This window comes from Pongo pygmaeus, chromosome 2 (genome assembly GCF_028885625.2).
Source record: "Pongo pygmaeus isolate AG05252 chromosome 2, NHGRI_mPonPyg2-v2.0_pri, whole genome shotgun sequence".
Classification (NCBI taxonomy): domain Eukaryota; kingdom Metazoa; phylum Chordata; class Mammalia; order Primates; family Hominidae; genus Pongo; species Pongo pygmaeus.
This window is the reverse complement of record NC_085930.1, coordinates 59,293,207-59,306,754: the sequence shown is the minus strand read 5'-3', so window position 1 is coordinate 59,306,754 and position 13,548 is coordinate 59,293,207. Positions and strand designations below refer to the sequence as shown.

General features: G+C 37.2%; 1 protein-coding gene across 5 annotated transcripts in view; it reads left to right on the top strand.

Moving 5' to 3' along the window:
- TXNRD3 (thioredoxin reductase 3) overlaps window positions 1-13,548 on the top strand; it is a 49,411-nt gene that overhangs the window by 17,313 nt on the left and 18,550 nt on the right. For all 5 annotated transcript variants that reach the window (XM_054480801.2, XM_054480799.2, XM_063661696.1 and 2 more), the window contains exons 7-10: window positions 5,414-5,556; window positions 7,612-7,727; window positions 8,556-8,781; window positions 10,069-10,161. In XM_054480801.2, the coding sequence (XP_054336776.1) occupies window positions 5,414-5,556; window positions 7,612-7,727; window positions 8,556-8,781; window positions 10,069-10,161 (578 nt within the window). The remainder of the gene's footprint in view (window positions 1-5,413; window positions 5,557-7,611; window positions 7,728-8,555; window positions 8,782-10,068; window positions 10,162-13,548) is intronic.

The window sequence follows — 13,548 nt, the reverse complement described above, 5'->3', positions numbered from 1 at the left end:
TTGTTCCCAAAAGAGAGCTGGGCGAGAGCTGGGTGTGAGAGGCACAGCACATGCGGGATTGGGGAGAATGAAAAGCATAGAAAACAGAGACAGAACACTGAGATATTTTAATACCTATAGTAACTGGGTGAGGAAAAGGAGGAAAACCAAGAGAGTTGAATCACAGAAGCCAGGAGGGGTTTGGCTTTTTTAAGGGCATGATTGGGGCCTTAGGGAGTCTAAAAAGAGCACTAACTGAATCAAATGCTGCAGAAAAGCTAAATGGAATAGGATTTGAATTATGCACATTTTGACTTGGCAGGTACTTATGGAATCTCTTTTTAAAATAAATATCTACACTGTTTCAAAACTAATTGAGTCCAAGAGGGGAGAAGCCCCTAAAACCTCAGTGGTAGGGAAGAGGCTATAAAGGGTGAACCACAGCACTCACTCTGTGTTGGAGACACAGCAGGCAGAGGTGGCTTGTGTGGGTGACATCAGACCTGTGTGGTCTGTGCCAGCTGGGGACCTTTCCGTGTGTTACTTCTGTCTGTTCTCCATTGTCTTACATTCTCAGAGATAGCAGGATGTCTGCACACATTGCTTTGCTGCACTCCCTGCCCCCGTGGGGTCAAATGATGTTAATTCTGTTCTAAGTGCTGAATATTTCTAAATACTTTCTAATTTCCTTGAATGGGTAAAATCTTATAATTAGCTTCCTCAAAGTTCCCCCTATACAAAATACTTTCTTTTTTCTTTTTTTTGTTTTGAGACAGAGGAGTTTCACTATGTTGCCCAAGCTGGAGTGCAGTGGTGCGATCTCAGCTCACTGCGTTCCTCCACCTCCCGTGTTCAAACAATTCTCCTGCCTCAGCCTCCCGAGTAGCTTGGATTACAGGTGCACACCACCATGCCTGGCTGATGTTTGTATTTTTAGTGGAGACAGGGTTTCACCATGTTGGCCAGGCTGGTCTTGAACTTCCAACCTCAGGTGATCCGCCCACCTCGGCCTCCCAAAGTGCTGGGATTGCAGACGTGAGCCACTGTGCCCAGCTAAAATGCTTTCTAAGTATTTCTAAGAAATACTTAGCTAGCCAACACATGGTGTATTTAGGTATAGACTCAATAAAGGGCCAAGAGAAGTCAACAGAATCTGAGCAGTAAAAGAGAAGAAGTCAAAGCATGCTAAAATCATTTTCTGGGAGAATGTTCTAGATACTTGCATTCTTGATATTGATAAAGACATATAGGCTAGGCTGGACGTGGTGGCTCACGCCTGTAATCCCAGTCCTTTGGGAGACCGAGGCGGGCGTATCACAAGGTCAGGAGATCAAGACCATTCTGGCTAACACAATGAAACCCTGTCTCTACTAAAAATACAAAAAATTAGCCAGGCATGGTAGCACGCGCCTGTAGTCCCAGCTACTCGGGAGGTTGAGGCAAGAGAATCGCTTGAACCCGGGAGGCGGAGGTTGCAGTGAGCCGAGATCATGCCGCTGCTCTCCAGCCTGGGCGACAGAGTGAGACTCCATCTCAAAAGAAAAAAAAAAAAAAGAGAGAGAGAGAAATATAGGTTAAAATAAGTTTATAATGTATAGATAATTTCCAGATTAGAAACTGAATGAACTTTCAAGTAAAAGTTTAAAAAGAAAGGGGAAAATATACAAAGAGAAGGTAGTAAAGAAAAAATAGAAAGGGAAGCAACATAAAACTACAAGTTAAAACAAACAAAATAGCAACAGAAAATAAGATACCTTACACAAGAGTAGTCATATTACTAGGATAAAGCTGAATGAGTCAGATTTTTGGGTTAGTAGAGGCAAAATTCTTCCATATGCTATGTTTAAGACAAATACCTAAAACCAAAAGAAATAATTGTTGAAAATTTGGAAATTTTACATTTTAAGTAGGAAATTAAGAATTTCCTATTTAAAGTTTTAGATGAGAAATTTTTAAACAGAAAATGATATAGCAGGAAAATGTAAATAATATCAGTGGTAGTTAATATCAGATAGGTTGAATATAAGCAAAAAACAAGCAAACAGAAAAACTCAGAAATTAATGTTAGCTCCCTTCCCAAATAGAACTGATAAACAAAACCAAGACTGTATTTGAAAATACAAATAAAATAGGCAAATGTTTGGCAAATCCAATTAAGGAAATAAGGGGAGAAACTCATACAGATATGCAGCATCAGACATGAGAAAAGAAGTATAACTACAGATGGGGAGAGATGCCACAAATTGAGTATAAAAATTAGTGGTCATAATGTTAAATATCTTGATGAAAAGGAATATCTTCTATGAAAATATAAATGACCAGAATTGACTTGAATAATCAAAGAAAACACACTGTGTAGGAATAACCCAGTCCCCAAAATGTACCATTAGCGTTACAGGTACATTTTTCCAAATCTACAAGTAACAGGCACTTCCTCTATAATTTAAACCAGGGGTGTCCAATCTTTTGACTTCCCTCGGCCACATTGGAAGAAGAATTGTCTTGGGCCACACATAAAATGCACTAACAATAGCTGATGAGCTAAAAAAAAAAAAAAATCACAAAAGATACCTCATGTTTTAAGAAAATTTACAAATTTGTGTTGGTCCACATTTGAAGCCATCCTGGGCCTCCTGCAGCCCGTGGGCCACAGGTTGGACAAGTTTGATTTACACTGTTCTGGAAAAGCTAGACTTAAAAAAGCCACCTTTTTTTGGAGGCTGCAATAACCATGATACAGAAAGATAGTCTAAAAATAGAAAACTGTACCCCATAGAGGTGCCCAAACTCTAGGGCAAGCATTGGCAAATCCTCTCTGGTAGTGTCTCAAAGGAACAAATGTGAGTGGGTAGGGCTCGCCATGGGATGCAGGAAGGGGGTCAGCCCAGGATAGCACAGCAGGAGTGCACAGAATCAGCATGATGGCCAGGATTTCAGCTCTGAGGGCATTTCACACAAATCTCATACCCATTCCTGCTTTAGAAAACAGATACTTCTTCACATGATGGAGAAGAGTCAGAAGCAAATACTTATTGGAGAAGAACTTGGGGTATTTTAATTAAGTCAAAAATCAGACATTCACTACTGATATCTGTGCTGTTTAGAGCTTTGGATCAGTGTACACAAAGGGCTGATAGAAAAAGTACATAGATTGGAAAACGAGTAATAAAAAGATATTTTAAATGTATAATATGAGTTATGTTATACATGATTATATGCAACATACATAGAATATATAAGAGATTAAACAAGAAATATTAGAACTAATGAGTTAAGTTGATTGCTTTTGCAAGACTGTGGCAGGAAGACTGCTTGAGATGAGGAGCTTGAGACTAGCCTGGGCAACATAGCAAGACCCCTTCTTTACAAAAATAAAAAATAGAAAAATTAGCTGGGCATGGTGGCTCATGCCTGTAGTTCCAGCTACTCGAGAGGCTGAGGCAGGAGAATTACTTGGACCTGGGAGGTCAAGGCTGCAGTGAGCCAAGACCATGCCATAGCACTCCAGCCTGGGCAACAGAATGAGACCCTGTCTCTTAAAATATGTTTGTGTGTGTGTGTGTGTATGTGTGTGTGTTTATGTGTATATAAGTATATATACATGTGTATGTGTATATATATGTATGTGTGATGTGTGTAATATACATATATACACATACATGTATAATGGAAAATTGTAACAAAAAATGAAAATAACTTGAAATAAATTCAACCAGGAATGTACAGGATATATAAGGAAAGAATATAAAGGCATAACAAAAAATTTACTATGATTTTATAGAGGATGTTTCAATATTGTGAAGACAATATCTCAAAAATTATTTGTAAATTTTATGTAAGTCCAGTAAGATGTCCATGAGACATTTTTTTCTTTTTGGAAATTGGCTGATTATTTTAAAATTTGTTTTGAAAAATACATATGTGAAAATAGCTAAGCAACCTTTGAGAAAGTATAGAGGGTGACCTTTCTCAGTATTTAAAAATATTATACTGTTGCAGGACTAAACACATCAATAAAACAGTAGAACAGGTGGTTTCAAAGTGCCAGTTCATTGATTTGGCATATCAAAAACTCCAGGAGGAGCTTTTAACTGTACAGGTTCTGGGGTCCCACTCCTGATTCCATAGTTTTTGGCTGGTCCTAGGATTTGTGTAGGTCCACATGATTCCCATTATGATGTGCAGCTGTATTTGAGAGCCTCTAATCTAAGATGCCTTTTGCACCAAGAACAAGAAACAAAAGGACACATGAACTGTTAGTTGAGCTGACAGGATTCTTAGGATAAATAGTTTAAGGGTTGGAAGAAAAGCTTTTCTGGGGGATGGGGAGGAAGTATCTTTAGGATGTGAGGATATGTGCCATTGTGGCAACGTGGTCACTGCTGGGACAAGTTCGGGAATCATAACCAACATCACAGGGTGTAGGAGGATGAGGTAATGTAGTAACAAGAACAACTATTCTGGGTTGCAAAATTTTAGGAGACTGTGGTACATTGGCATCATAGAAAGGGCCGTGTGTGTTGACATTGGCTAAGCCTCTCTGTGCACTGACTGTCCCCTCCAGTCGTCTCCCTTTCCTGCATGGTAACATCCCATGTCCCTGAATGAGTAGGGGGGCATTTCTTGACAGTGGTAGATGGGGTAATTTTCCAGATGTTACCCTTGACCTCAGGTTGTTGGTTTGTCTTCGGGGAATCTCATCCAGTTATGATGAAAGCCCTGGCTGGGCTGACCCCTGCATCTTATGAACATAGAGCTGCACAGGGTAACCTTCAGGATCTGGCGTCTGTAGACAAGGTGAACGCTATGCAGTAAATCCCACATAGAAGATAGAGGGATGACGCGGAATTCCAACACCCGAATCCTGCCCCACCTTCCAAAGGAATGGGTAAACACTGTAATATTGAAGCTTGGCAGTGGTGAGCGTGAACCATATTTGTTGTAAAGACATGTAAGATATTCACTGTCATGAAACCACTGCCCTGTGAACCAAATGAGAGTGGAACCATGCCAGTCTGTTGAGGTGAGTGTACCAAGCTCACTGCCTTGAGGCCTTCTTCCCATCCAAGGGCCAAGTAAAGTAGGTGCCATGGAGTGGGAAAGGGTTCTAGGAGGTGCCACCGAGGAGAGGTGAGCCTTCTGCCTTACGTCGTGGCAGGCATTGCCATATGAGAGCCAGTTTCCCCATTCTCTCCTCCATGGACTTTTCCCCAGTTTTCTTCTTTTCAGAACTCTTGATTTTTGCACATTCTTTGTAATATAAAATAGGAAGAGTATAAACTATGGCTGGCATACAAAATATTTAAGTTACTGATTATCTTGTCTACTTCTTGATTTTTAAAGCACTGTTAGTATGGCTCATGTGTGGTTATATATAATTTACCATTAAAGGTAAAATTCACCTAACATCTTCACCCTGATTATTTCTTCTTAGTGAGGCACAACTGGGAGACGATGACAAAAGTGATTCAGAACCACATCAGCTCTCTAAACTGGGGCTACAGGTTGTCTCTGAGGGAAAAGGCTGTGGCCTATGTCAATTCCTATGGAGAATTTGTTGAACATCATAAAATAAAGGTACTGTTTGAGTTTTTGTCTTGTTCATCTCCTTTCTTTACAATTGTTTGTACTTGCCTTCAACTAAAATTTCATGTTGCATGTTAAGGGGCGTAACAGGCGTGTGCGCGCGCACACACACACACACATGGCCATGCATGTGTGTGTGTTTCTCCCCTATTGTTTGTTGATTCTACATGTTTGGTTAACTTGAAGAAATTGTGTTTTAAAGAACTCTTAATTTAAAATTATTTGTCTTTGATTTTATTGCCGTCTTAAAAGAGAACATGTTTAAACTAAGTAGTTCAAAGTTTAAAAGACTAAAAAGATCAAAACTTTATTAGTGGAATCCTTCCTAAAAATGAAACCTTAACTAGAACTCCAATATTATATTATTCATAAAAGCATTGATAAAAGTAGCATTAGAATTAGCGTGTTTTATAAGTTTATCTTTGTAATATTTATATATTATTAGATTAATACATATGGAAAATGAGATCATTTTGAGGAACACAAACAGTTTAATTGGAATTATGACAATCAGATATTGTCCTCATCATCTAGTTTATTTTTGTACTTTGTTAGCACAGTGTAAGATAATCTTGGCAAGATTTTAGATTATTTTGTATTCAGTTGTTATCTCAGAAATGTGTGAGGTATGGTCCATTTAAAGCTGCCCTTCAATGCTTATTTCCAGCATTTTATTTAAATTTTTTAAATTTAACAGGAAATTGGGAGCATAACACAGTAAATATCCAAATATTCAATTCCTAGGTTTAACGGTTGTTATCATTTGCCATATGATCTATATTTTGGATGATGTGTTTTAGTCAGTTAAAGATATATTTCACCCCTAAAAAAATATAATAGGATAAAGTCAGCCCTTTAAAACCTTACATGGGCCAATTTGAATTATGTTATTTACATGAAACACAGCAGAAATACATGTTGTATTTCTCAAATTGCCGGGCACAGATGGTTGAATAAGCCCCAACCAAGCCTGCCTATTGTGTGGCTCCTTGTTTAGTAATGCTAGCACATTCCCAGTCTGCAGGCGAGAAACTCCAGAGTCTTCGTTTCACCCCAGAGCCTGTACTTGCTTGTCTGTTTCAGAGCCCTTCTAAAACAAGGCTCTTTCTCCAGGCTCTGTTCTCCATCCCACTCATGGTGCCAACCCGCTTGTTTAAACACCTTCATTAATATTAGCATGTGAATGGTTTTTTTTTCTTTTTTTTGTTTCTTTTTTTTTGGGGTTTTTTGTTGTTGTTGTTGTTGTTGTTGTTGTTGTTGTTGTTTTGAGACAGAATCTTGCTCTGTTACCCAGGATGGAGTGCAGTGGCGTGATCTTGATTCACTGCAACCTCCAGCTCCCGGGTTCAAGCAATTCTCCCGCCTTAGCCTCCCAAGTAGCTGGGATTGCAGGCATATACCACCATGCCCAGCTAATTTTTGTATTTTTTAAGTAGAGATGGAGTTTCACCATGTTGGCCAGGCTGGTCTCGAACTCCTGACCTTGTGATCTGCCTGCCTCGGCCTCCCAAAGTATTTGAATTTTTTTAAAATGAAAATATATTTTTTAATTATTTGTATAATTAAAAATTGTGAGCAACCTTTGATGGTTCCCCATAGCCGAAGTTGTTAGGATGACATAAGGGCCTTCGCACTTGGCTCTAGTCTGTTTCATGTCACTTCTGACACAACCCTGCCCTCCAGTCTTCAAACACCAACTCGTTCTGGGCCCATGAGCTTTTGTGTGCATTGTTCTGTCTTCCAGGTCTCCGTTCCTCTCCCATCATTTCACTTTTCTTATCTCCACTTGAAAATCTCTACTCCTTCTTTAATACATCCTTGATTGGCTTTCTAGTCCACTACCCTACCCTCACCATGGGGCTATGATTAATATTTTATGAAGACTTCTGTTTTCTGTGCTTGTGTTTATCACATTGCATTATTACTTTTTCACATGTCTGCTGTTCCTGTTGAATGAGAAGCTCCATGAGGGTAGTAACTATTTTGTCCAGGGTGTCTGGTACTCTGTAGTGTTTGCTAAGTGAGGTTTACTTTTCTTTTTTCAAGGCAACCAATAAAAAAGGACAGGAGACTTATTATACTGCTGCACAGTTTGTCATAGCAACGGGTGAAAGGCCACGGTATTTAGGAATCCAAGGAGATAAAGAATACTGCATTACTAGGTAAGGTTAAATAGACTATTTTAACTTTAATGTTAATAAATTGAATTATATTGACATGTTTCCAGTTTGTTTACTTCCTGTCTTATTCCACAAAAGATTTGAATTAACAAATGAAAATATATACAATGCAAGAAGCTAAATAGTTAAAAGTAATCAAACAGAGAATATAAAGTCAGGTAAATAAGGCCAGTGGCAAAATTTGTGTACAAAAATATGCCATATGTGTCTCGGTGATTGCTAGAAGTAGCCTGGGAGTTTCATTCTAAACTTCTTACGGGCCAAAACAAAGAAGTAAATAGAGTTAGCTCTAGAGTTTAGTGTCCTTATGATAAAAATGAGCCAGCTGGGGAGGAGCAGCACCACTCTTCTTAACACTGAGATTTAATGGGAATATTCCTTGGTGGTCAAACAAGACATTTGTGTAATGACTTGCAAACTTTTTTGAGCTGACTCACATTAAGAAATACATTTTTTGTTGCAATTTTTTGTTCAGGTAAACAAACACACACCTCTTCACATAGCACATGAATACCCCTCCAAAACAAACAGGTTTTTTTTAATCACATGTAATGTAGTCTGATATTTTCTATACTATTTTATTTTTTAAAAAATCTTGCTTGTGGTCTGATTTTGAAAAATCTGAAGTATACTTCTTGTTCCACATTCTGTCCACAGCAGACTCAATTACAAATTTCAAAAGACTGTTGCTTCATTCAAGCACTAAATTATAATTCAGTAATCACAAGACCATTATACACTGAAACATGAATAACTCATTTCATTCTTACTGCCTAGGTATTTATTCTTTTTTTAATTTTTATTTTTCAGTGATGACCTTTTTTCTCTGCCTTATTGCCCTGGCAAAACATTAGTGGTGGGTGCCTCTTATGTCGCCCTGGAGTGTGCAGGGTTTCTGGCTGGCTTTGGCCTAGATGTCACAGTTATGGTACGCTCAATCCTTCTCCGTGGCTTCGACCAAGAAATGGCAGAAAAAGTGGGTTCCTACATGGAGCAGCATGGTGTGAAGTTCCTACGGAAATTCATACCTGTGATGGTAAGGCTGCATGGCATTTGTAATTTCTTTTCTCTAACTTTTCACTTTGTCCCACCTTACTTCATTTCATTACATAAATTAGTCTGTATTCAAATAATGTTAAAACAGTGTTTCCACTCCCAAGTCTACAGAGCCAACCCCATTTGCCCCCTCGTCCCCTCTTCTGATATAGGAGGTGTCCTTGCTCCTCTCAGAGGCTGAGTCCCCTCATCTCCTACTTTGTTTCACCTTTTCAAGGATGTTCCATCTTCAGTTAGTAGTTTTCTTTTTCCTTATTCTTATCACTGTCTCTCATCTTGAACAATTAAGCCTTCTTTTACCCTCACTGCCTTTCTGGCTGGATGCCTATTTTTCTTTCTCCTTTACAAAAAAACAAAGAACAACTCTGCATGCTGCTTCTAATTTCTTGACTCCATTTCACGCTTAGCTGACTGTCAGCTGCTTCCATCTCCTTCACTTCTTTGAAGCTGATTGTCAGGCTTTTAGCAAACTTCCTGTCATCAAATCCAGTGGTCATGTCTCTGTCCTTATCTTACTGGGCCTCTTGGCAGCATGTGCTGAAACTGGCCATTCATTTGAAGCACCTTCCTTTCTGGCTTCTGTGGCCCCACAGTCTATAGTTTTCCCATCTACAGGTACTCAGCCTACAGCACCCATTTTTTTCCTCTGGGTCCCTCTTCACTACTGTGCACTTGCATTACCTGGATGATCTTCTCTAGGCCCATAGTTTTAAACATTATCTAAATGCTGATGATTCTCAGATTTATATCTCCTATTTAAGAGTCTCCCCTGAATTCCACACTCATTTATACTACTGCCTACTAGAAATTGCCACTTGAATTCCTCATAAGCATTTCAAACTTAACAAGACAAAAATGAAACTCTAGATTTTTTACCTAAATATTCTCCTGCTAATCTTTCTGTACCATCTCAGTACTCAGTACTGAGTACCATCTGTACTGAGTTTCTGTACTGAGTACCATCTCAGTACTCAGTAAATGGTACTTGACACAGTGTATTAAGCCAGTATCTAGGAATACCCCTTAATTTATCTTTTTTTGCTCCCTCCAATCTCAACTAATTCATTAATTCATTTCTACCTCCAAAATGTGTCTGTGACAGTCCACTTTTCTCTATTTCTGCCTTATCCAGAAACCTTATACTAACACCTATTATATGTACCACCACCAAACACAGATGTACACGAACATACCAGTGTACACCCTTTCATGTATTTCTTTTTTTATCATATTTAGATAGCATCATTACACTCTTCATTCTTACTAGGTTCAACAGTTGGAGAAAGGTTCACCTGGAAAGCTGAAAGTGTTGGCTAAATCCAGTGAAGGTACAGAAACAATCGAAGAAGTCTATAACACAGTGAGTTTTTATTTTATCATTACTAAGTTATTGAACACACTCCTAAATTAACAGAAATGAAACTTATGGGAAGATTATACCAGGATTAACATTTTTTTACATTTTTTTATTCTTTGTAAGAGCATTATCATAGAAGATAATTTGGCTACTGACATTAGAGTTTTCAGTAATGCATGAGGAATACCATGGTAAAATATGTGTGTATACGACTGTATGTAAAATTTGGAAGCACATATATCCAGATGTTATTAGTGCTTACTTTTGGAAAATTAGATATTTTATACATTTCTTAATTTGAATATTTTTGCAATAAATATTGAATATATTTTATAATGAAAAACAACAACAAAGCTATTTTTCTTCCTCAAAAACAAACAGTACAAAATCTCCAAACAATGTGAAATAACCCATGGAATACTTTGGAGGCCAACAATTCTTTTGTAATTCGTTTATAGTTTTGACAGAAACTATACATTTATGTTTTATATACTCTTTTTACGTAGAAATTTTTTCAGTTAAAAAAATGCAACGTAGAGAAAGAACATCAACAAAGCCAAAAAACATGTAACAAAACCAAAATCCAAAAATCAGCCTTATTGAGATTTTGGTTAGGATTGGATTGGATATATAGGAAAATTTGGAAACACTTGACTTCTTTGCAATATTCAGTCTTCCCACCCATGAACATGGTATATCTATCCATTAATTTAGATCTTCTTTAATGATTCCCAGCAAAGTTAGTACATTTCTCCTTAGAGATCAAGAATATCTGTTAGATTTATTACTAGATACTTATGTAATTTATATGTAGTTACAAATGGTATTTTTTTGAAAATGTCGCTATCTTTAAATGTTTCTAGTGTATACAAATGCTGCTCATTTTTGTGTTGATTTAGTATTCAGTAATCTTGCTAAATTCTTACTGAAAAATTTATCCTTAGATTGTTTCAGATTTCCTGTGTACACATTTATTTATTTGTGAATAATAACAGTTTGTTTCTTCCTTTTTACTGGTTTTCTCTTTTTTTCTTGTACAAATGCATTAGTTAGGACCTCCAGTACAGTCCTGACAAGAAATGGGAATAGCAGGCACTCTTGTCTTATTTACAATATCAAAAGAAAAGACATTTCACTAAAAAGCAATGTTTTCTGTAGGGTTTTGTTATATGCTGTTAATCAAGTTAAGGAGCTTGTTTTCCATTTTTTGTTTCCTAAGTGTCTTTTTGTTTATGTTGTTTTGTATATTTAAGAAGGAATGTATGTTCAATTATAACAGTGTTTCTTTTGCAGCTGTGGATGATGAATTTTTTCTTTAATCTGTTAATTTGTTGAATTGCATTGATTTTCTAACATTCAACCAACTTTGTATCCTTTGTATAAACCCAACTTGGTAATGTTGGACTTCGTTATTTAGAATTTATGCATTTATATTTATGAATCATATTGGCTTGTAATTTTCCTTTTACATATTGAACATTTTAATTTTAGGTTGAGTATCAAGGTATTCCTGCTCATGAAAGAAGTTTGGAGTATGTTTCCTCATTTTCTATTTTCTGGCAAAGTTCATGTAACATTAGAATTGGTCCCTTGTATGTTTGATAGAATTTACTGATGCAACTGTCTATACCTATAATTTTCTGTGGAGATATATTTGACCACTGATTAATTTCTTTAATAGTCAAAGGACTTTTAAGACTTTTTATTTTTTCCTTGATTTACTTTTGATTCGTTATATTTTTTTCCAGGAATTAGTCCATTTCATCTGAGTTTTCAAATGTATTGGTATGAAGTTGTCCATAATAGCTAACTATAAATTATTTTTGTAATGAGGTATAATATACATGTAGTGAAATGCACAGATCCTAGGTGTACAGTTCAGTCAGTTTTGACAGATGTCCACGTTCATGTAATCCACACTCCTTTAGGTAACAGAACATTTCTGTGAGTCCAGAAAGCGCTCTGTGCTTTTTCCCAGTCATCGACCCCCAAGCAACCACTATTCTGATTCTGTCACCATAGATTCATTTTGTTTGGTTTACCTCTAAATCTCATATAAGTGGAATTGTACAGTATGTATTCCTTATATCTGGCTTCTTTTATTCAGATTGATGTTTTTAGGACTCATCCATGTTGTGTGCATCAGTAGTTGTTTTTATTGTATAGATTTTATTAATGAAGCAGTTTATTCATTTTCCTGTGGGTAGATACCTAGACTCTTTGCAGTTTGGACTATTGTGATTAAAACTGCTGTGAAGATTCTTTGTAGAAAGCTTTTTATGGAGAGATATATATAGAGAGATGGTTTCACTCTGTCACCCAGGCTGGAGTGCAGTGGTGAGATCAAGGCTCACTGCAGCCTCCAACTCCTTGACTCAAATGATCCTCCCACCTCAGCTTCCCAGTTGCTAGGACCACAGGCACATGCCACCATGCCTGGCTAATTTTTTTTTTTTTACAGTTGGGGTCTCACTGTGTTGTCCAGGCTGATCTTGAACTCCTAGCCTTAAGCAATCCTCCTGTCTTGGCCTCTCAACATGCTGGGATTATAGGCATCAGCCACTGCTCCCAGCCAACATATATTTTAATTTCTCTTTGACAGATACCTCGGAGTGAAATTCCTTGATCGTGGGATGGTTTTTACTTTTTAAGAAACTACCAAACAATTTCCAAATGATTATGCCATTTTGTATTTCCATCAGCTATATGTGAAGGCCTAGTTGTTCCAGACACTTAGGACTTTTAGGGGCGTCTGGCTTTCTCATTCTAGCCATTCTGGTGGATGTGTAGAGGTATCTTATGGCTTTAATTTGCATCTCCCTGATGACTAATGATGTAGAGCAATTTTCATGTGTTTATTGGCCATTCATGTATCTTTTCTTTGAAGTGTTTGTTCAAGTCTTCAGCCCTTTTTTGTTGGATCATTTGAATTTTTATTGAATTGCAGGGCTTCTATATATCTTGGGCATATTCCTTTTTCAGATATATGTGTTTTGAATATTTTCTTCACATCTGTGACTTGCCTATGTATTTTTCAGTAGTATATTTGGGTTAACAGTAGTTTTAAATTTTTATGAAGTTCAATTTTATTTGTATTTTATTTGTATTCATGCTTTCTGTGTGCTCTAAGAAATCTTTGCTAACCCAGAGGTCATGAAAGTATCCCTTTGTTTCCTTCCTGAAGCTTTATAGTTTTAGCTTTTATGTTTAAGTCTGTAATCTACCTTGAATTTTTTTAGTAAATAATTCTCATTCATTTTAATTAGATTTTAAGTTGCTTTTGGTTTTGGAGGCTTTTGAAAAGAAAACTGAATTAGGTCCATTTCACTGTCCATTGATTCCTTTTCCTGAAAGTTGTGTGATGCTGGCAGATCATCTCGAAGCTCTGCA